This window comes from Mustela nivalis, assembly GCF_964662115.1.
Source record: "Mustela nivalis genome assembly, chromosome: 1".
Classification (NCBI taxonomy): Eukaryota; Metazoa; Chordata; class Mammalia; order Carnivora; family Mustelidae; genus Mustela; species Mustela nivalis.
Window position 1 is genome coordinate 192,229,301 of NC_139020.1, and position 24,092 is coordinate 192,253,392.

Genomic DNA, 24,092 nt, shown 5'->3' on the forward strand with positions numbered 1-24,092 from the left:
GAGCAAATCCCAAACACAATCTTAAGGGTGGTCAGGTTCAGGCAGAAAGCAGTCTGGGCATTTTCAGTTTCAACCTTTCCAAAAGGTGTCACTCTAAGGCAGCAGTGGGAAGGTGGGCAGGAGGTACAGCTAGAAATGTCAGATAAGAGTAATTGGAAAAATAAGATTAGTAGCCCTTGTTTTAACAGATTCTTTGCCATAAGCATCACTGTCTGCGAAGTTCGAAGTTCTTGCTGTTGAGGAGGGAGGGTTTCAGCGTTTATCTTCACTCTCTGATCTCTGGGTGACCTTCTCTGTGCCAAAAGCAGACCTGAGCCAGGTCCCAGCTATTCCCACAGGACCAATTCGCATTCCAGTTTGGCTATAACCTGGGATATGGGGATTTCATTGGCTGTGTGTTCTGGTGCAGACTGAAAACTACCGTTCTCTTGCACGCAGGATGAGTAAAGACAGAAAACCAGGATGGATGGTGAAGGCTAAGAAAGAAGGAATCATGCATTTTTAAAAACACGGTTTATAAAACCGTTTAAAAATTCCAAATCATTAACACAGAATAACACTAACTCAATACTGACATACGATTTAAGAAAAAAATTGTTTTATCAAAATATTTGAAGATCAGTTCTTGCCAAGCAAGCCTCATGAAAAGCACAGGACGTTGCCACGTGTCAGGAAGAGACACGCAGAACCTGGAGTAGGGCTCTTGGCAGATAACTGAGAGAGAAGCTGGTTTTCAAATATTTAGTTAAACAACACAAATGTATGTGTAAGTTTAAGTCGACACATGTTAATGATTTAAGGTCTTAAACAGGTTTTTTTATTTTATTGTTTTAAGGCTCTGCTGTTCACTTTAAAAGTTCTGTAAGTTTCTCCAGAGCTGGGTGTAAGCACTAAACTCTTTAGAAATTCATTTAACAGCTTCATTATTCTTAAAGTGTATGGAGTTATGAATTATTCAAATGCAATAGAATAGTCCTGGTAATTTAACCATTTTATAAGACAATTTTTATGATCTGCCACATGGAATGACTTATAAAATCAGAAATGACACACAATTATTTAAGTGTTTTTTAAATTTGTGTGGCCTAATAGACATCTAGCTTGAAGAAACCTTTAATTATTATGTTCTGTATTTGTAACAACAAGCTGATGTATTTTAAAATGTAATCTTAGCTTATCAGAATTTTAGTTTTAATGTATTTGGGGACCTTTAGGAAATTATTTTAAGTCTTATAAAAGACTTCTGAGGTTGCTGTGAATTCTGTTTTCATTGAAGGTGACATTTTAAGAATTAAACGGTTTTCTAAAATTTTTCCCCCTCAGGAAATACTATTGTCTGGTAAATTACCAATAGATATACCTCTGAAAGAAGCAAATGCTATGTTAAATCAAGACAAATATGTTGATTTCTTGCTGAGCTTCTCAAAAATGGTTTTGTTTTCATTGAAGGTGACATTTTAAGAATTAAACGGTTTTCTAAAATTTTTCCCCCTCAGGAAATATTATTGTCTGGTAAATTACCAATAGATATACCTCTGAAAGAAGCAAATGCTATGTTAAATCAAGACAAATATGTTGATTTCTTGCTGAGCTTCTCAAAAATGGTTTTTGACTCATAATCATTGTGATTCTCCAAGTAGCAATTCTCTAATGCACAGGACCGCAGGTCCCCACAGGTCCCCACAGCACTCATTTTTTCCTTTCTCTTCAACAAGCTACTCCACTGAACTGATTTAGGGAGTTGGACCATGGGGTCTAGGGCAGGACTGGGTCTTGTTTCACTCTTGCTCATTCCTCAGTACTTTTCTTTTTTTTTTTAAAGATTTTATTTATTTATTTGACAGAGAGCGATCACAAGTAGGCAGAGAGGCAGGCAGAGAGAGAGAGAGAGAGAGGAGGAAGCAGGCTCCCTGCTGAGCAGAGAGCCCGATGCGGGACTCAATTCCAGGACCCTGAGATCATGACCCGAGCCGAAGGCAGCGGCTTAACCCACTGAGCCACCCAGGCGCCCCTCCTCAGTACTTTTCTTTAATAGCTTCAAAAAATTGATTGATTTGAAAGAGACAGGGAGACAGAGAGTGGAGAGAGGGGCAGAGGGAGAGAGAGAGGAATCCTCAAGCCGACTTTGCTGAGCACAGAGCCTGACGTGGGACTGGATCCCAGGACCCTGAGATCATGATCCAAGCCCAAATCAAGCATCAACAACTTAACTGATTGAGCTACCCAGGCATTCCTAGCCTTTTTTTTTTTTTTTTTAATCACAATTGTGAGTAAATAGTTTTTTGATTTAAACTTGTCTGCCAAACCAGAAAGCTTCTGAGGATGAGCCTATTGCAGAGTAGTGTCCAGCAGAGTATCTGACACATAGGAGATGTCCTGTGAAGTGGCGGCTAAAGGAGGAGGGGGTTCCTATTTCCCAGGTCCCAAGGCAGAGCATGTGGAATGCAGAGTAGGATTAAAAGCTCCTTGCTTATACCCCAGATCAAAGCTTGGGACATTTTTATTGTGCCATCCTGAAACTCACGGTTTCTGGGTGCTGTTAGTGGCTGCTGGGCTGGCAGTGAATGTAGGGCCCCCTTGCATTCAGGAGCTGGGTAACTGAGCCCCCTCATCTCCATACCAAGGAGAAGGTGCTTGAGGCAAACAGAGAGCAAGACCTTGAAGGGTGTTTGGTGAGGATGGCAAGGTAACCACTGATTTATGGGGTAGGAAAGTATCAGGTTCGGACTCACACTTCATCTGTCATTTCACTAAGTGAGTCAAAGGAGGGTGTTTCAGAATCGCGCCTTTGCACTCCCCTTCCTGCCATCCTGCATTTATTTACTGGGTCAAGGGCCGAAGGGGCTTCCAAAGAGGATGGAGGTGTGGTCCTTGCCCTCCAGGGGATTACGATCCAGTTGTAGCAACTTAGCATCCACGTGAAAAGTTGTGCAGAAATGTGAAGTGGTATTTAATTAAATGGTAGAAAGTCAAGAGTAGACATTTAGAATTGGTGCTTGGTACTTCGGTTGGATGGAGGTAGTGTGGCTAGAAACCACTCCCAGGGACAATGGTAACTGTCATAGACACTTCCAGGGTGTCCAGCAGAAAGGGCTGGATGCTTTATGTGTATTGTTTCTTTTTATGCTTGTGCTAGTGCTGTGCAGTAGTTTCTATCTCCTCCCCATTTTATAGGGAAGGGACTGCAAGCTTAGAGAAAGGTCAGTAATGTCCAGGGATCCTACCCTAGGCTTCACTTTGGAATCACTTAAGAATCATCTGCATCTTTAATAAAATACAAAAGCCTGACTCCCACCCTCCAGCATTTTGATTTAATTGGTGGAGATGCAACCATGGCATCGGAATTCTTACTATCTTTCCAAAGGATTTTAATGTGCAACCAGGTTTAAAAAGCACTGTGTTAAGCTTGGCCTCAGGTCATAGAGATCCTATTGGGAAACCAAAACTTGATCCAGGGATGTGCTTTTCCAACTTTTAATCACTGTACCCTTCCTGCCATCCTGCAGCTATTTATTGAGTATGGACACTAGAAGGAGTGTCAGGGCTGTGAAGGAATCCAGGGTTCTGTGACAGAGCCTTAAAGGTGCGGTGATTTTGGTAACTCAAGGGGGGTCATTGTGGGGTAATCCAAGACTGTGCATGCGTATGTGTGTTTGTGTATGCATGCAAATGCATTTGCAGATAGGTGACAAGAAGCACAATATTTGAATTCAGTAATAAACATGAAATGGGTTGAATACTTACCAGGCACTGTATAAATAAGAGCTGACATTTCTATGGCACCAAGTCCTAGGCATTGTTTTGAGAGGGTCACAGATGTTAACCCATTGAATCTTTACAGAAACACTGTGAGCTAAGCTCTGTTATTGCTCTCCCATCACATATGAGGAACCTGAGCCTTAGTGAACTTTTGTAACTCAATCAGAGTGGCACAGATTGTAAGTGGTAAGCTAGCTCCCGAATTCTGTTTTGTAACCACTATGCTGTGCTGCCTCTTCTGATTTCATATTTGCCAGTATCTGCACTAAGAACTGTACACTCAATTATTTAATTTAATTTAATTTAATTTAATCGCTTCATTTAATGCTTGCAGTAACTCTTATGAGAAGTACCATTCTCCAGTTGAGAAAATTCAGACCCTTTCCCAGGTTCTATGACTAATATGTGGTAAAACAGGTGTTATTAGTACAGACTGGCTTCATAATCATGCTTTAATCATTCTCAGAATTTTAAAATATGTTAATTTCTTTTAAAAACTTCAAAATCCTGAGTAGAATTCTATATGTCAAACAGAAGTAGAACAACTCTTTGTGAGTGTGGGATGGTGAAAAAGTTCTCTGCTAATTCACACTCTTTGTTCCATGCCACTGACCTATTTATCAGCCCTTAGATGCACTCGGGAACATCTGGTGCTCAAGGAACACATTTTGAAAACTACTACTATTGGTAATTGGGAGCTCTGTGAGATATTGGAGCTAAGCCAGTGATATTTTTAACAAAATATTGGTGGTTTAGGTGTAGTGTCTTGGTAGTAGAGATAAGGTATGACAATGAATCCTATGGGACATCTTTGAATCCCAGACCCATAGGGCCCAGTTTAAATATACTTTCAAACACACATAGTCCAAACAGCTAAAAAAAATCAAAAGGGTAGTCTAATTCTTCAATTTGTGTTTTAGGAAAACATTGAAGGGGCCCCAGGAATAGCCCCTCTCAACTTTTTCCTCCTCCCCCTTTTCTCTTCTCTCAATTTCCTTATCCTGCCCTTAAAACAAAAACCTGTCTCTTGGGGCACCTGGGTGGCTCAGTGGGTTAAGCTTCTGCCTTCGGCTCGGGTCATGATCTCAGGGTTCTGGGATCGAGCCCCGCATCGGGCTCTCTGCTCAGCAGGGAGCCTGCTTCCCTCTCTCTCTCTGCCTGCCTCTCCGTCTACTTGTGATTTCTCTCTGTCAAATAAATAAATAAAATCTTAAAAAACAACAACAACAACAAACAAACCTGTCTCTTGTCCCCAGTCTCAGGGCTCATTTTTCCTCTTTCCCTTCTGACTTCCCACTTTTTGTCACATAAATCATCATAGCCTGTGCTTCAAAGTTCTGAACTTGGCTTCTCAGGTTCACTTTGCTACCCATTGGTTAATTCCATGTCCTAAAATCCAGGAGTGGACCTGAGAGAGACACTATGATGGGGAGAAGCTGATCAAGCAAAGCCATGTCTTTATTTAGGGTAGGGGGTACAGGGAAAGGCTAGGGACACACACACACACACACACACACACACACACACACACTTTCAACCCCATAAGAAATCTGGGAGAGAAAGGGACCTAAGCTTAAGTGTCAATAGTAATGATAGAAAAGAATGATGGGGATGCAGTTAAGGGTCTGCCTTCAGCTCAGGTCGTGATCCCAGGGTTCTGGGGTTGAGCCCTGCATCAGATTCACTGCTCAGTGGGGAGTCTGTTTCTTCCTCTCCTCTCACCCCCCACTTGAACTCTCTCACTCTCTCTCAAATAAATAAATAAATAAATAAATAAATAAAATCTTAGAAAAGAATTTGGATCTGAGAAGTATTTCCAAAATAGAGCTATAAGACTTGATGATGAATAGAAAATAAAAGAGGAAGGAGAAGAGACAGATGAGGTTCCGAGGTCTAAAACATGAGTACCTGAGTAAAGGTCAGGGTGTTGGCCCTGTAGATGTGTTAGGGAGTGTAGGGAGTGACAGGTTGGGAGAACAAGGAGTGGGTGGTAGGGATTTGGTTTAGGTGGCTGCATATGGATCATGAGTTGGCTTTGGTTATCTTACATTTAAAGTGATATTGGGACATCCAAATGGAAGTGATCAACAGGTGGTTAGGTATATGTGGAAGAGGTCAAATTAGTAAAAGATAAAGTTTGAAAGCTATCTGTATATAGGTGAGAAGTGTGGAGACAGACCTCATTTTCCTGCTAAGAATCCACATGGATGAAGAAAACGTCTTTAGGACAGAGTAATAAGAGGAAGAATCCAATTATAGACTGCAGGAAGATGAAGAATTTACTAAAGAAACACGGGTACTAGGTTTTCAGGGAAACCTTTCAGGTCTTCAAGGGAAGAGTTGGTTTTAGGAAAATGGTGGGTGGATACAACCCTACTTACGCATTAAACTGTGTTTACAAATGACTATTTAATGACAAGGGGAAATTCTCATGATACATTTATCAAAAATTATTTAGAAAATTGTGTATAGCGTTCCAGTCTCTCTCTCTCCCTCTCTCTCTCTCTCTCTCTCTCTCTCTCACACACACACACACACATACACACAGTGTGGGGCAGGTGGAGAGTGAGAGAGGAGGAGAAATTATAACCAAATGTGTATAGGGTTTATTTCCAGGTGGTAGAATTTTGGGTGATCTTAATGAAAAAGAATGTCATTATTTAATCTTAAATAAGAAGAGAAATTTTAAATTTTTATATCTGTGTCTTTTATAATTTGTATGATGAGTGTACTTTATTCTCATTATCAGAAGAAAAATCATTTTATTAACATCAGTTAGAAGAAGAATAAATGATATATATAAATAGAGGGCTACAACATCTCACTTAATGCCCATAAATGTGGAGCAGAATAAGCAGCATGGTCCCCTGTTTCCTGGTGAGGAAAGTGACTCTGAAAGAGGTATAGGAACTTGTGTGAGTCACATAGTAAGTGATGGAGCTGAGATTCTCATGTGTTGTTTTTTAAGGTAGAAGGTACATATACACAATCAGCTAAAATGTTATGTCAAGTGAGGGAAACAATTTGGCTGTGCAAACCAGTACATTAAGAAAAGACATGTGGGAGGTGCCTAGGTGGCTCAGTGGCTTAGGCATCTATCTACCTTCAGCTCAGGTTATGATCTTAGGGTCTTGGGATTGAGCTCCGTGTCAGGCACCCTGCTCAGTGGGGAGTTTGCCTGTATCTCTCCCTCTACTCCGCCCTCTGCTCATGTTTTCCCTCTCTCTAATCAATAAACAAAATCTTTCTTTAAAAAAAAAAAAAAAACATGTGGCAAGAAGGAAAGTACCAATGGCTTGCAAGAGTTTCCACAGGATAGCAAAAGTGAAAAGCAATTTTCTTTCTTGATGAGAGGGAACTGTTGGGGAGATGGAGGCAGACTTGGGGCACTTGATAATAAGTGTACAGTTTACCAGTCAAGACAGCCCAGGCCAGGCTGGGGTAACAGCCAGACAGTCCATCATCTCATGGTGTAGTTGTTGCAAGAGAGATTTATACCTTGCTTATGTGATGTGGGTTGACCTTGAGCTTCACTGTGGTCACTGGGAAACTCAGGCTGAAGGAGACATCATCTGAAACACACTTCTGTTATCACAGGGAAAAGGGAAGGTTGGGCTTAAGTACTAGCACTTAAATGCTTCTACCTGAAAATGACAATGATTTTATTGACCAAAGCCTCACCCCAATTAAAACTGAGTGGGGAAGTGTGGCCCTACCGTGTGCCCCTACGGAGGAGAACTGGAATATTGTTAATCCACCCTGATGGCCACCACAAGAGAGAAAATATTTCTTGTTTTTTAATGGTTCTGCTTTGGTAGCGAAGGAAATAGTTTTCAGAACTCTAGGTGTTTAACCTGGAAGTATCATGGTCCTCAGTAGGAAACTGAGACTCAAAGAATCAAGTGATCATTAGTACAAAGTCACAGAGAGAAACAGTGGCTTTGTGAAGACTAGAACTATGTATCTGAGGCCAGTGACCCCAGTGGTCCACAGTATACAATACTCACTGGCCTAGGGTATGTGAATTTGGAGGAGTCCTAGGCCTTGGCCTAGGAAACTACTGGAGGCTTTGCTTGCTAGGTGTTGAGAATAGTAGTCTTACCTCATATTAGGAGTTACTGATGCTAGAAGCCATTGTCATCTCCATCAGTAAAAACTCTGGACCGTATTTCTTAGGCACCCAGGTTTTTGTATGTGGTTATTGCTGAAATGACCAGGGAAGACTACAAGTCATTAAACTCTAAAGTGTAATTGTTAAAGTTGGGTTAATATAAAACTAGCTGGGGCAGGCCCCACGCAGTAAAGTGGTGTGTGAACTAAGCACTGGGAGAGCCAGTTGAGTGGCTCTGTATCTGTGGATTACAGACAGGTCAGCGTCAACTTAATGAGAGAGGGATTTAGCAGGTGAGAATCCTGGATAGTCTCCCTCTTCTCCGAGATCAATAGTGCATTTGGAACAGAGAGCAATTTACGAAAGGAAATGGGGTCATGAGGACACAGTCCGTATCATAGAAGGCTAGGCAAACTGAATCCGAGTTGGCCCTTAGAATGACCATAATTCTGATCTTTTTTTACGCTGCTATCAAAAATAGGCAGGGGGAGAGGAGGGAAGATACCTGTTTCAGACTCACCCAGCATTGCTTTGTCGAAGGGCTGCTAGTCATATTTAAAATATTCTATAAGTTGACTGATCAAAACTCTTCAAAGTGTAGGGATAGAGGGCACATACCTCAATATCATCAAAGCCATCTATGAAAAACCCACCGCAAATATCATTCTCAATGGAGAAAAACTGAAAGCTTTTCCACTAAGGTCAGGAACACGGCAGGGATGTCCATTATCACCACTGCTATTCAACATAGTACTAGAGGTCCTAGCCTCAGCAATCAGACAACAAAAGGAAATTAAAGGCATCCAAATCGGCAAAGAAGAAGTCAAATTATCACTCTTCGCAGATGATATGATACTATATGTGGAAAACCCAAAAGACTCCACTCCAAAACTGCTAGAACTTATACAGGAATTCAGTAAAGTGTCAGGATATAAAATCAATGCACAGAAATCAGTTGCATTTCTCTACACCAACAGCAAGACAGAAGAAAGAGATATTAAGGAGTCAATCCCATTTACAATTGCATCCAAAACCATAAGATACCTAGGAATAAACCTAACCAAAGAGACACAGAATCTATACTCAGAAAACTATAAAGTACTCATCAAAGAAATTGAGGAAGACACAAAGAAATGGAAAAATGTTCCATGCTCCTGGATTGGAAGAATAAATATTGTGAAAATGTCTCAGAAAAGACCTCGAATAGCCAAAGGGATATTGAAAAAGAAAGCCAACGTTGGTGGCATCACAATTCCGGACTTCAAGCTCTATTACAAAGCTGTCATCATCAAGACAGCATGGTACTGGCACAAAAACAGACACATAGATCAATGGAACAGAATAGAGAGCCCAGAAATAGACCCTCAAATCTATGGTCAACTCATCTTCGACAAAGCAGGAAAGAATGTCCAATGGAAAAAAGACAGCCTCTTCAATAAATGGTGCTGGGAAAATTGGACAGCCACATGTAGAAAAATGAAATTGGACCATTTCCTTACACCACAGACAAAAATAGACTCAAAATGGATGAAGGACCTCAATGTGCGAAAGGAATCCATCAAAATCCTTGAGGAGAACACAGGCAGCAACCTCTTCGACCTCTGCCGCAGCAACATCTTCCTAGGAACAATGCCAAAGGCAAGGGAAGCAAGGGAAAAAATGAACTATTGGGATTTCATCAAGATCAAAAGCTTTTGCACAGCAAAGGAAACAGTTAACAAAATCAAAAGACAACTGACAGAATGGGAGAAGATATTTGCAAACGACATATCAGATAAAGGACTAGTGTCCAGAATCTATAAAGAACTTAGCAAACTCAACACCCAAAGAACAAATAATCCAATCAAGAAATGGGCAGAGGACATGAACAGACATTTCTGCAAAGAAGACATCCAGATGGCCAACAGACACATGAAAAAGTGCTCCATATCACTCGGCATCAGGGAAATACAAATCAAAACCACAATGAGATATCACCTCACACCAGTCAGAATGGCTAAAATCAACAAGTCAGGAAATGACAGATGCTGGCGAGGATGTGGAGAAAGGGGAACCCTCCTACACTGTTGGTGGGAATGCAAGCTGGTGCAGCCACTCTGGAAAACAGCATGGAGGTTCCTCAGAATGTTGAAAATAGAACTGCCCTATGACCCAGCAATTGCACTATTGGGTATTTACCCTAAAGATACAAATGTAGTGATCCAAAGGGGCACATGCACCCGAATGTTTATAGCAGCAATGTCCACAATAGCCAAACTATGGAAAGAACCTAGATGTCCATCCACAGATGAATGGATCAAGAAGATGTGGTATATATACACAATGGAATACTATGCAGCCATCAAAAGAAATGAAATCTTGCCATTTGCGACAACATGGATGGAACTAGAGCGTATCATGCTTAGCGAAATAAGTCAAGCAGAGAAAGACAACTATCATATGATCTCCCTGATATGAGGAAGTGGTGATGCAACATGAAGGCTTAAGTGGGTAGGAGAAGAATAAATGAAACAAGATGGGATTGGGAGGGAGACAAATCATAAGTGACTCTTAATCTCACAAAACAAACTGAGGGTTGCTGGGGGGAGGGGGTTTGGGAGAAGGGGGTGGGATTATGGACATTGGGGAGGGTATGTGCTTTGGTGAGTGCTGTGAAGTGTGTAAACCTGGTGATTCACAGACCTGTACCCCTGGGGATAAAAATATATGTTTATAAAAAATAAAAAGTTAAAAAAAATAAAATAAAATAAAATATTCTATAAGTTGATATGAGATATAAATATTACAATTGCTTTTAAAATTTTGTATATTTCTAAAGTTAAATAATACTATTTATTCTACAGTTAGGCAGGTGTGGTTCTGGGACTTTCATGGTTAACCTTCATATTCCTTGCTTTTTAAACTGTTTTTGGCTTTGGCTTTGATTTACATTATATGGTCATCAAATTCCTCTTTTTATCAGGGAAAAATGGAGGGTTTTCTGCATCTTAAAAGCATATAATTTACCTTGGATGTGAACTATAATGCTTATTCTGAAAAAATTCCATGGAAAACTGAAGAAATTGTGTAGAAAGTCTTTATGAATTGGAACCTAACATGTCATTGACACATTTTGAAGGGTGTTCTGTTGACTTTAGTGATGGATGATCCCATTCTGCCAAGTTCAGCTGGAAGTGGGAGGGTGGCTTAGAAACCCAAATATCAATCTAGAAACTTCCTGGAACCATGGTTTTAAATCAGCAGGGTGGATGCGGCCTGCATCTGTGCAAAGGATGGCATTTCACTGGCTCACTCCACGGAAGTCTCTGGAACAGAACCGTAAATACCAGCTCTCTTTGTTGTGTGTTGGCTTTCAAAAGCCCCCAATGGTTTAGGGAGAATAAGGCCTTGCCTTGGGGCTCCCTAGTCCAATTTTTTGGGACCTGGCTAAAAATCCTAGATATCTGATAGCCTGGCTTATTTCTATGGTGTATTAGCACCCTATAAAAGTTACATGTCATTTATTTCAAGTTTAGAACCCTCTCAAACTTCAGGGGCAAACCAAACTTGAACCTTTTGTTGCTGGAATTCTGTTTACCTTTGGCCAAACCTGGCTTCCTGAATGTGAGTCAGGGAGGTGAGGTGAGAGGGGGCTCCTGAGGCCCCTTGGACATCAAATTGCTTTTGCCAAACAACACTTTGATAGGTTAAAACATGAATGAATCTGAAACACGTAGATTAACTTCCTGTCAGAATACTCTGGGGCCTACACACAAAAGTATATTGTGCTGCGCAAATGCCTTTTGAGCATTGCCTTCCGCCAACTGTGAGGCAGTATCTGAGATTTTTGCCAAACACAGGTTGAAATTGGGTCAAGCCAGTTACCTTCCACTACCGATAAATATATTAAATAGTTTCTATAAAGGTTATTGGATAATCCAATTGAATGAGGGCCCTGGAGAAATTTGGACATTTCTTGTGTTGAAACATTTATCTTCAACCAGCGACAAAGAAAGATTGGATTCCAAGATACAGTGCCCAGTTCAAGGATGGCTCTGATTCCTTTGTGTCTATCAGAATACAGGCTAGCAAGGAAGGCCTGGTGCTTGAATGAAGGATAAATAACACCATGTTCCCTGTGCCTTTCAGATAGAGGAACTGATGAGTGCATTGGAGAAGACCAGACAGGAACTGGATGCCACCAAGGCCCGCCTGGCCTCCACGCAGCAGTCTCTAGCTGAAAAAGAAGCCCATTTGGCCAACCTCCGGATAGAAAGGAGAAAACAGCTGGAGGAGATCCTGGAGATGAAGTGAGTACCCATTTTTGTTTTCCTGGTTTTTCTTTTCTAACTTTTCTCCAGGGATGGGGAAAGGAAGGCGAGAAAAGACAGAGATTTTGAAAAAAGAATAATCTGCCCAGCACTTAACTATTCATTTCCGGGACCATCCTTCTTATTTATTTATTTATTTTAGTTATAGCTTCCATGTCCCCATTTGCACATTTTTCGTATCTGTTATTCAAAAAAAAAAAAAAAAAAAATTCAGCGTTAAATTTTGTGCTTCTGTGTTTTGCGGACGGCGCTGTTATTCTTAGATTGGTCTCAAAGGTCTGAGCTGGCCAATAGACCGAAGCCTTGTTAAGCACAATAGTAATTTGAGTGCTGCTCAGAGTTAAGTGGAAACTTTTCTGAGGAGGTATTTCCTAATTGTGACTATAACTTTGTTAATTATATTCTTTTCACATGTGTACAATGCGTAGCTTGTGCTGGCTTTCATAGAGTCTCAAGGTTGGCACCTCTTTGTTTAGAAAGCAAGGACTCTGATTTGCTGGGCTGATAAAAACAGACTTGGAAATCCCCCTGCTACCTCTTCCCCCTCACCCCAGGGTAGGGTAGGCGAGGGGTAGGGAGAGACAGGAACCAATCTTTTTCTTTGATTTAATCAATAAAGTGTGACCTCATGCTGGGCAATGATACTTCCTGTGGCCCTGTGACACACCCATCTCCACCTAGCTCTTATTTCATTCTTAAAACAAAATAATATCACCATGGAAGAACATAGGAAAGAAAATTACTCAAAGATTTTAGAAATAATCACTTGGCTGTGGATCTGTTCCTAAAGAAGTAGGCAAGAAGCAGCATCTCTCTCTATAAGTTAAGATGAAATAATCACTAAGATATAATTTAACTTCCTTCCAGAGTAAGGGAAATGTACATAATTATGGCATTTTAAGCCTGTAACATAGACTTTGAAATTGGTGGCTAGGTATGGAAGCATGACCTTATCCTGACCCCATAAGTCTTACACATGGTTAACATTAAACCCAGAAAGCTTAGATCATGGAAAATATGGAATGAAATATTTTGAAGGATTTAATAATGAGGACAAAACTTTTATTCCTTGTCAACTACCTCAGTTTCTCCAAGACCAAAGAATAAGTAGTTTTTTTAATGCATAAACTTGCATTTTTCCTAATAAATAATACATAATAAAAACAGATATTATTATTATTTTTTTAAAGATTTTATTTATTTGACAGACAGAGATCACAAGTAGGCAGAGAGGCAGGGAGAGAAAGAGGGGGAAGCAGGCTTTCCGCGGAGCAGAGAGCCTGATGTGGGGCTCGATCCCAGGACTCTGGGCTCATGACCCAAGCCGAGCGCAGAGGCTTTAACCTACTGAGCCATCCAGGCACCCCTAAAAACAGATATTATTATCCTCAGTTTAGAAGTGAGGGAACTGAGATTCAGAGAGATTTCAGGTAATTTGCTTAAGGCCATCTGGCCAGGATTAAAACTGAAATCTTCTACATCAAGCTCCCTTTCTACTGTCTTATTTTCTCATGGAGCTTATGTGCATTCCACCAAGCCTGAAACTTTCATCAGTTTGAGTCACTGTGTTATCATAATGCCTAGAACAGTGCCCAGCATATGGTAAATGGTCAATAATTGTTTATCGAATGAGTGACTAGATTGAATGCAACGACTGGATTTTATGTAGCTAAGAGGAAGAGGATTTCAAACATCTGTGACATTACCAGCTTGAACAATAATTTATTAATAATAGCAATACATTGATTCCTTTCAGGCTTTTTATTCTCTTCCATTCACCAGCCCCACTTCTGCCCCCTTGTGTGTTGTGATGTGTGAAGTTCAGCCTAGTTTCTTCCATTGTTCTCCAGCTATTTCCAAGTTAACTCTGTGTCTCTTGGAGTGATTTTTTACGGCTTTTTAAGGAAATGTCCATTACGTTCTATTTATAAAAAGGACATATACTTTCAGCGTTTTGAGAGAGTGAGTAACAGTGAAGCACACTGATTTGGGAGTCATCAGATCTAGGTTGGAATCTTGTTGCTTCCACTTGGCAGCTGTGTGATTTAGGGGAAATGACCTTAACATCGCTGGCCCTTCTGTTTCCTTCTATAACGACTTTCGTGGAGTGTTTGAGAGGAGAGCCCCTGAGGAGGGCTTGGCACACAGAAAATGATATATGTGTGTAAATGACGCTATCAGCCAATGAAAATATGTCATTTGTTTAGTATACTTTGTGAAGAGTATCATTTATCTAAAATTTGGATTTATTTTTCTTAAACATATAAACCTTTTCCATGTGTATGTTTTCCCACTTAATTTCATGATTTCAGATAGCACCTAACTAAGACCTCTTTTGGTGAATTGCCACATTATTGCTCAAGTGCTTAATCTTCTGCCACTGCAAAATAAATACAGAATTCTTCTGTTAATTCCTTTGGTAAAAGTAACAAAGCCCTGCTTCATTGAGCCCAATATGGACCCTATTCACTATTTAACTGGCCCAGAAGCCCCACTTATGGGCTCCTTCCCAGGACTATGGGGACACAAGTATGGGGAATTATACTGACCAAAAATCCCAGTTAGATTCAGGAGACTCCTGGGCTGTTCAGGTCAACCAACTGGTTTGATCAATCCTGATTTTTAAGCTGAGTTGACATATTGGTTACTGGACATTAACTGAGTCAACATAAGTTAGTGGAAAAACTCGGATGTGTATATCCCCTGTCAGTATTTACTATCACTTGTGACAAGCATTACTGGGTCTCTCTCTCTCTCTTTTTTTAAGGTTTCATTTATTTGAGAGCGAAAGTGAGAGAAAGAGAGAGAGGGAGCGAGCGCATCAGTAGGAGTAGGGGGAAAGGGAAGCAGATTCTCCCACCAGGCAGGGAGACTGACACAGGGCTCCATCCCAGGACCCTGGGATCATGACCTGAGTCGAAGGCAGATGCTTAACTTAACTGACTGAGCCAGGTGCCCTATTGGTTTTCTTTCAACTTGGCAGGCATCCTGTAAGCAATTTTAGGCAGCATCTATCTATTCCCAATCCATGTAGGAAGGGAGAGGTTGTATGGTGTTAGAGGATGCAGGGGTGGGGCCATGAGTCAGGAGAAAGGAGCTGGGATATGTTAACTTACCTGTAATTGAAGGAGATCTCTACCTGGTTACCTCAGTTTTCCCTTCAGTAACATGGAGGTGATAATAACTGCTTTGCCTACTCTATAGAATTGTTGTACAGACAGGATTTTTTTTTTTTTGAAGTACTGAACTGAAAATGAATATGGATCAGCATATGTGAAAGTGCTTTGAAACATAAAAGGGGCTTTTGAAATGAAAAGTGGTGTCTGTTAAATTCATTGTAAAATCAAATGGCACAGAGTTTTAAAATTGGAAAGCAGCTGGGTCCAGCCTCCCAGCATGCATCAACCAGACTCCCATCCATGTAATTACTACTAGGGAATTCACCAGGCCCTGGTGAACACCATTCCCACTAGAAGTCATGGGCACTTGCAGATACCTTACTGGTACTTATATGAAACCTAAATGGCTTTCTGTGTGATATTCCCACTTGTCATGGTTTTTCTTTTAATGTTTTGCCAATATAAAGAATGTTTTGATAAGCATTCTGCTGTTCTATCTTATTAACTTAATTTTAAGTAATTATAAATTGATATGCAGTTCTAAGAAATCATTTATCATTTATAAGTTATAAGAAATCATTTTCCTCAATAGTAACATTTTGAATAGTTATAGATTATAGCATAGGATCACACCAAGAAATGGATATTGGTACAATTTACCAACTTTATTCAGATTTCTCTGGGTCTAAATGCACTTGTTTTGTGTATGTATTTAGTATATGCAATTTCATCACATGTGTAAATTTGTGTAATCACTGTCAAATTCAAGATATAGAATTATTCCATCATTACAAAGATCCCTCACGCTACCTTTTGATAACTACCCCTACAACCCAGCTGTTTTGTGTTTTATTATTTTAGGACATGTGCCATAAATATCTACATTTTTCCCTCTCATTCTCCTGGAGCAGTGCAGGAAATTATCTTCTTAGTTTAAATTTAGACTGAATTTGAATGAGAAAATATTGCTTGGTTCCTCTAATTTAAAGATTTCTCATGAGTTGGTTTTATTTATAGTGTAATTTCTTTTTAATGTTGGTATCTAGAACCTGTCATGTGGTAGGCATTTTATAAACTTTTGAGGAATGAAAGGATGAATTAGCACAAAAATTCATATTCGTTGAGTACCTACATAGTACCTACTACTATGTGGCAAGGATTGTTCTAAGTGAACAAACAGAAAAATCCCACCTGATCAAGCTTGCACTTGAGTGAAATGAGTGGAGGAAATGAATGAACTAATAAGCAAATAAATGAGTAGATAGATGAGAAAAATATTTTTTTTCCTATAACTAAGGAAATTTGGAATCCCACTTAGAAAGCTATTCCAAAGGTAAGGACCCTTGTAGGTCTTTGGGATAAAGAGGAACATGGAAAATTCAGTGTAATTTCCTAGACTGAGAACCCTTTTAGAGACCTAAGTCAGAGGAGAGCCTTTGACTGTATTTCATATAGGATTCTTCCTCCCAACACCTCCCCATTTAGTTTGGTTTTTATTGGTTAGTATTCTAATTGCCTGTCTTTATCCTGACACCGGAAGGGACGGACAGTCCCCAACCTGCATTTTCTTTCTTTTAAAGATTTATTTATTTGATAGAGAGAGTGCACACCAGTGGAGGGGAGGCAGAGAGAGAGAGAGAAAAGCTCAATCGGAGTTCCCACTGAGCGTGGAGCCTGATGTGGGGCTCAATGTCAGGAGCCTAAGATCATGACCTGAGCAGAAACCAGAAGTAAGCTGCTGTACATACTGAGCCACCTAGGTGCCCCAACCCTGTTTTCTCATAGAAGAGCACTATAGTCACTTTCCTTTGTGTATAAGATTATTCTTTTTTTTTTTTTTAAGATTTTATTTATTTATTTGACAGAGATCACAAATAGGGAGAGAGGCAGGCAGAGAGAGAGAGGGAAGCAGGCTCCCTGCCGAGTAGAGAGCCCGATGTGGGGCTTGATTCCAGGGCCGTGGGATCATGACCTGAGCCGAAGGCAGAGGCTTTAACCCACTGAGCCACCCAGGCGCCCCTATAAGATTATTCTTTTACTTAAAAAAATATTTTAAACCTCTTGCTACAACATTTCCTAATGCTTCATCTTTGTTACATTTGCTCCTATTTAAAAGGAATTTTATTAAAATAATACTTAGAACATCATTCTATATGTTTAGTTTTATTAATGCTGGTTAATAAGTTTACATTTCAATAACCAAAGCTCAATTATTTAATTTGTGACAGGTGAACTTGATATCTGTGGCTAAAAGGAATTGAAGGCCATGAGATATAGTACTTAAAATCTATCTGTGTGTGCCTGCTCAGAAGATTTAAACTAGCATAGTAATTTAATAGGCAGTTCGGCAGGCTGACTGATAAGTTTAATTTAGTATTAAGTACAGAATGAATAGGGTTTTGAGAGCTGGTTAATAGTTACATGATTTAAAGTGCGTATTTCAGACTTGTGGTGATTTCTGGTGCTTGTGTTACATAAAGATTTTAACAAAACCTCTATATTTTTAACTCATCTGATGAGGTAAGATCCATCTTAATTTACTCAGTATTGTTGCATTTTAGGCATCTTCTCCAGATAGCCTCAAAAGCCTTTGTGTATACTAAGCTATTTTAGGAAGTTTATAGTGAGGTAAGGCAGCAACTTATGTCAAGGCATTATCCTGTTGGCTTCTTTGATCTAGGATCCTTTTTGAGAGAGCTACTCATTAGGTAAGTACCCTTCAAAGGAGAGGCAGGGTGCAGAAAATGATAAAATCAATTTATTCTTTATTTCATGCCAGCATGAGAAAAGACAAATCACATTTCTTGAGAGAGGAATCCTAAGTGCCTGGCAATTTGGACAGGATAAATGAAGCCTGGGAGGAGAGTTTTGAAGGCATCCATTACTTAAAATTAATAAACTCAGTTGCACCATCTTACAAAGATGCTATGGGGATTTAATGAAATTATGCACTTATGAAAAGGTGATTTTTAAGTGGTAAAATGTCATATATGTATGTGCATATGTATGTATGTATGTGAGTGAATATATAATGTTATGTTGCATGTTAATATGTTAGATAAACACATAGTTCACATATACTGATCCTATCTCCAAATTCCAAATTAGCCCTAATGCTTTCAACATTTTGAGGGGAGCTACAACGAAATCCTTTCTGTATCTAATGGTCTGTTTAGAAAAACTTCAACATGTCCAATTTAAAAAAAATATTAAATACCCATGGTAATGTGTTGTAGAATGTCCTAATTTGTCTGGTTGTTTCTATTTACCACCTGCTCAGTTTGAAAAGTAAATTGAATCAGCCAGTACACGGATGGAGCTCGTCACAGCTTTTCCAGGTTACCTGCTCTGATTGAGGACAGGTGACAGAGAGAGGGAAAATAAATGTCATAAAGAACTGCTTATCCAGCATCAATTGAGGTTTGTGCTTCAGACAGTCACATAAATGCTTATCACTCATGATTTCTGTTTCTCTCTTGTAACCCTGAAGTTGGTGTGTTAGTGCCGTTAGTGGAAAAGAGCCTGTACACAAAGCTTACAGTGCATAAGTAAAACTTAACTGCAACGAAAATAACTTTAGAATAGTGGAGTGGTCTAATTAACTTTAGATGCAAGGAACAGAAAACCGCACATTCCAGAAGCTCATACAAGTAGCCGTGTAGTCACTGGGGACCTCCGCTTCTCCTGTCTTGATGCTTTGCCTTTCTCAGCATATAGCTTTCACCCCGATGCAAGACTTTTGTCTTAGCTGCAACCATCCTGTCCACGTTCAGTCAGCAGAAAGGAGAAAGGAGGAAGGAAGACTCTGTAGCCTTTGAAGGCAGCTCCCGAGGTGCATCAGCAATTCCTGTGTTAGTCAAAAAACACCTGTTCTGCTTGCTATGGAGGCTGATTTCCATCCCCAGGTAGATAGCAACAGGGTTATCATGGTGCTTCCAATGAGGAATTCTAGCCGTAATTTCACTAAACAAATGACCTGAAATGTGGATGACACTTAGGAAATGCCGAAATCTACTTTGTGCTTCCCTTGAGAAACTGTGTTTAAATGCAGAAACTTGCCAAAAGCCAAAAATGACTGCTTGCTTTAGGACACAGTCTTCTCTATTGGGACCACAATAGAATTTTTCTGTAGTTTTATACATTGTGTTATTTTTCTTAAAACTCTTTAGATGTAAAATGTATTAGCCAAGCACAAACATGTTTCACAAATCATTACAGGGAAAAAATTACTGGTTAAATTGCATGTCGGGTAGAATCAAGAGCCCTTCACTCTCCCTGCCTCAAGGAATATATTATCTCTGATTCACATGCCTTCAGAGAATTAAACTAGCCTAGACATATATACTCTTCAGTGCACGCAAGACTTTGGGTGATGGAATTACTATTACAGTAAACTTTTATTAAGTGCTCATTATTTGTCAGGCAGGGGCACATTGCTGCCACCTCCTGTGAGTTAGGGAATGTTATTGTCCCCACTAGGTAGATGCAGAAGCTGAGTCCCAGACACCTGGAACTCAAATGCAAGTCTGTTTAACACTATAGTCCATGATCTTTACCACTGAGCACACCGTCTCTGAGTGAAGAACTTAGATGTCATTGTTAAGAATTTTAAGTGTAGGAATTGCAGGACTGGTTTCGATTAAATAGTAGAAGGCAATAGGCAGATGGGTGCTTCTTCCAACTTGCTTCTGGGGTGCAAGACAGCAGGCTGGAATGATGTTCAGAGGGAGGATTGGAAGAGAGCTAGTTGGAAGAGGCCTTTGAAGTCAACTTCCTTATCTTAAAACAAAATAAGGGACATACTGTCTTCTCACCAAAAACATGCACTGTATGTATAGTTTTAATAGTGAAAAATGTCAGTCAAAGGGCCCTTGGCCTGGTGGTTTTTAATGGAAGTACAAACATTTTCTGAGCTAAAGTGGTGTAATCTTTCAGCTTAAATAATCATAATCATCAGTTAAATAATCTGAATGCTTGTGAATTGTAGAGCTTAAATAATTCCAGCCACCATACTTTATGTTATCTCCATCCTCACAGCAGCTTCATGGGGTCTAGGGAAGGTCAACCATTAAGAACAGGGAAAGAGAAATGTACAGATCTTCCAATCTCATAAAGCATGGCAAGTCAAAGGGGACAGTTGTGTTCCTTCTCGCAATCCAAGAGCAACATCCTGTTGGAGGAATTTTTTAAGTATTTGATCTAATGCTGTGGGGGGTGCTGCCAGGTTTAGCCTCAGGAGACAATGGATGGGACAGCTACAGCACACAAAGAAAAACCAAGGGCCAGACAGTACAGCCAGGGTCATACATCAGATCCTGCAATGAGAATTCTCTGGTCCAGTGAGCAGGGCTCTTGGGACTCGGGTTCACAGCCTGAATCTGCAAGTTGTAGCTGAGTGAGCTGAGGCCAGCCCGTCCCACTCTCTCCCATTGTGAACAGAGCTTTGGACTCAGATGACCCCATTAGGGGTCTGATTCTCTAAGCAGTGTGTTTCAGCATGGGGTTAATATTGCCCCCTAGGGGACATTCAGCAAAGTCTGGAGACATTTTTGGTTGTGGCAATTAAAGGGGAGTTGCTACTGGAGACCAGAGATGCTGCTAAACATTCTACAGTGCACAGGACAGCCTCTATAACATTATAGAATGATCCACCTCCACATGCCAATAGTGAGCATTGAGAAGCCATAACTAGCCTCCCTTTTTAAAGAATGTGTGTTTAAATTTGGGAAGAGAGAAAAGCTTTATAGGGTCTCATCTCTGATTTAATTTTAGTTCTTTTCTTTCTTTTTTTTTTTTTTTAAGATTTTTCTTTATTTATTTGACAGACAGAGATCACAAGTAGGCAGAGAATCAGGCAGAGAGAGAGAGAGGGAAGCAGGCTCCCTGCTGTGCAGAAAGCCCGATGTGGGACTTGAACCCAGGACCCTGAGATCATGACCCTAGCCAAAGGCAGAGGCCAACCCACTGAGCCACCCAGGTGCCCTAATTTGACTTATTTTCAAAGGGGACTCATACAGGATATGTTTTCCCCACTCAGGATCATGATCTTTACCCAGAGGGCCTGGGGATTTTCTGATTTGTGTAAATGACTTTGAATTCTTGACTCTGGCTTGCTTTCTTGGGACTGTAGACCAGCTCACGATGGAGGTTCATGCCAGGGGAATTGGCACAGGTCTCAGATCCAAATGCCTAGGAAACTGTGGTCCCTATAAATATAAATCCTCACTAAGATACAAAAGACCTGATCCATCCATGCCAACTGGTCAACCGACCATGGAATCCTTCTAGCTCTGGTGTGCATCATTTCTTAACCTGTGGCTGTCTTTTGTCCCCCTGTTTGCCCAACTATAAATTGAAGGTATGAAATTGGACATTTTTCAATGGGCTAGTCCTCTAGTCAGCTCTATAAATTGATGCCCCTTTCTCTCCACCTTTGTTTCTCCCTTCTATTTGTTCCCTCCATCACCACATCCCTCTGGGTCACTACGTCTTTTGCTAGGGAACACTTCTTGCAATGGTTGTTTAGGGCAAAAAGGAAAGAAGGACACTGCAAAGGTGAAAGAATGTATGTCAGAGTAGAGACTAAGGGCATCAGTGGGAAATAGACTGTTGCCCAGATGTCAGCTGCCTGCCAGAACTGTGAAGGGCAGGACTTGGAAAGACTCCCAACTTAGAAGGATTTCTGCCTTCTTGTAGTATCTTCTTGGCATAGGTAAAATGTAGTCCAGATATGATCGGGGAAGCCTCAACCCTAAGATATGGAGGTTGAACAGGTAAATATCAAGATCCTCATCCTCACTGGAAGAGGACATCACAAAGGCTCCAAGTCAGTGAAGGGTTATAGGGCAAGGCATTGTATGGAGGTGGGGAAGGCTTTGAATGTTCTGGATCCCTGGAAAGCATTTAATACAAGTGTGTTGAAGGAATGAAGAATGCTGATGAAAGTTACACTCTGCCTCCTGCTAGCTGCCTCTTCCTCCTTTCCCTCTACCTTGGCCACTCCTGCCTTCTTTTCCACCCAGCCTCCCCTTTCTTTTCCGTTTCCTCTTCCTTCTTTCCTTTTCTTCTAACCACCATCCTCTCTCCTCTCCCTTCTTCCCCCTCCCTTTCCTACCCATGTTCTGGTACCCTATAAAATGCTGGGCTTCAAAATATATTCTGATTTTCTCAGCATAATGGTTATCTTGCTAGATTCTAATTTTGACTGTTAGGGAAGGAAGCAGACCAGGCACCTGGGAAGGAGTGTGTGTGTGTATGTGTGTGTGTGTGTGTGTGTGTGTGTGTGTGTGTGTGTGTGTGTGTGTACATACATGTGCATACATTTTTTGAGGAGATAAGGGCCTGGCTCTGGCAATCTTGCCTGGAGAATGAGATTCTGAGAGGAGACTACTCAGTTCACCAGCAGCAAAACAATTGAGAACTCTCGCCTGAAGCCAAGCCGCCAATCAAGTATGGCCGAGGTCTTTGGTTTTCCAGTCACGGCATTTGGGAACCAACGGATTGTGAAAATTGAAGTGCAGTATTTGACTTGATCTTTGGGTTAAGCCAGTATCCCTGGGATCTTAATTCGAACCTGTAGAAGACTGTGGCCAACTTTGAGAATCTGTTATTACTCATACCCTGCACTTTGCTTACTTGGAGAGGATTGCAGAGGGCACTGGAGCTAGTGCCAGCATGCAGTTATGATAAAAGTTAAATTGCTGTCTTTCCATTCTGTTTTGAAATTGGTGTTTGTGTGTTCACTTCATGAGCCCTGAGCTTGGAGCTTCTTTCTCCTCTTGGCTCTATCTCTGGAAGTTTTCTTGGAAAACTTTCCCTTTGATGCATTTCTAAGACTTCCATCATCTAAGGCTTAATTCTAAGGCAACATGGGGTTGGGTAGGCCAACCTCATGCTCTTTCCTACCTCCTGCCATTGTTTGGGAGGGGAGGCTGTGCCCTGGGAAGCTACCCACCCTGGGTATGTATTTCTAGAGTTCCTTTGCAAGCTAACTCCTGACTGGGTTCAAAGACCAATAGGAGGTGCTGGAAATGGGAGGGTGGGAGGTGAAAAAAGCTAGAGAGTTTTCTTCCTGTTCCCTTCTTGCTTTGTGGTCATATCTCTGGAGGTAGGGACTTCTCTTCAGGGCTACAGCTCCCTCTCAGCACTGCTCCATCCCTGGCTCCTGCTAGCTGGGATTAACTCATGTTTCCTTTTGCTCCTCAGCCCAAGGCAAGGGAATGGCTGCCCACTGTTGCCAGTTTCTGGGTGCCTCACCATGTCTTGTTTGTTTTATTAACCCTGCTCACCTCTCCTCTGTAGACCTTTCACTGAAGTCTCCTCATTGGACCCATCTGTGGTGAATTCTGTCTTCAGCCAGACCCAGACTCGTACAGTGGGAAAGTCCATGGTGTCATGGTCATATGTGTGAGGTTTGTTAGGATGATTTGAGAAAGTGCTGTTAGAAAATGTTTACATTTCCCATATTAAGTAATTTTGGAAAAAGAAGCAGATTGTTTGATGCTTAAGTCAAAACACTGAAACAAAACTGCCATTCTGTGGTTTTTCTAAAAACACTTGGCTTCCAAATGACCCTTCAATATGAATGATGGCTGCTGCCCCAGCCCCAGAAGGACATGGGGCTGATGTACCCAGAGTCAGCCTTAGTCTTAGGACTAGTGAAAACAGCCTCCCGCTCCTGCCACGTACAAGGGAAAACAATTCAGGCTTGGGGCCATTGGCCTGACTGAGGAGGGAAGAGATTCTTGAGATAGAAGGAAAGAGAGCATTCTAGGACGTCCTGGCCAGAGCACA

The 24,092-nt window shown here is 40.9% G+C and overlaps 1 protein-coding gene across 1 annotated transcript in view; it reads left to right on the plus strand.

Moving 5' to 3' along the window:
- Nucleotides 1-24,092, plus strand: part of ERC2 (ELKS/RAB6-interacting/CAST family member 2) — a 922,859-nt gene that overhangs the window by 553,374 nt on the left and 345,393 nt on the right. The window contains 1 exon segment of the mRNA XM_082738672.1: nt 11,999-12,159. Within this exon segment, the coding sequence (XP_082594798.1) occupies nt 11,999-12,159 (161 nt within the window).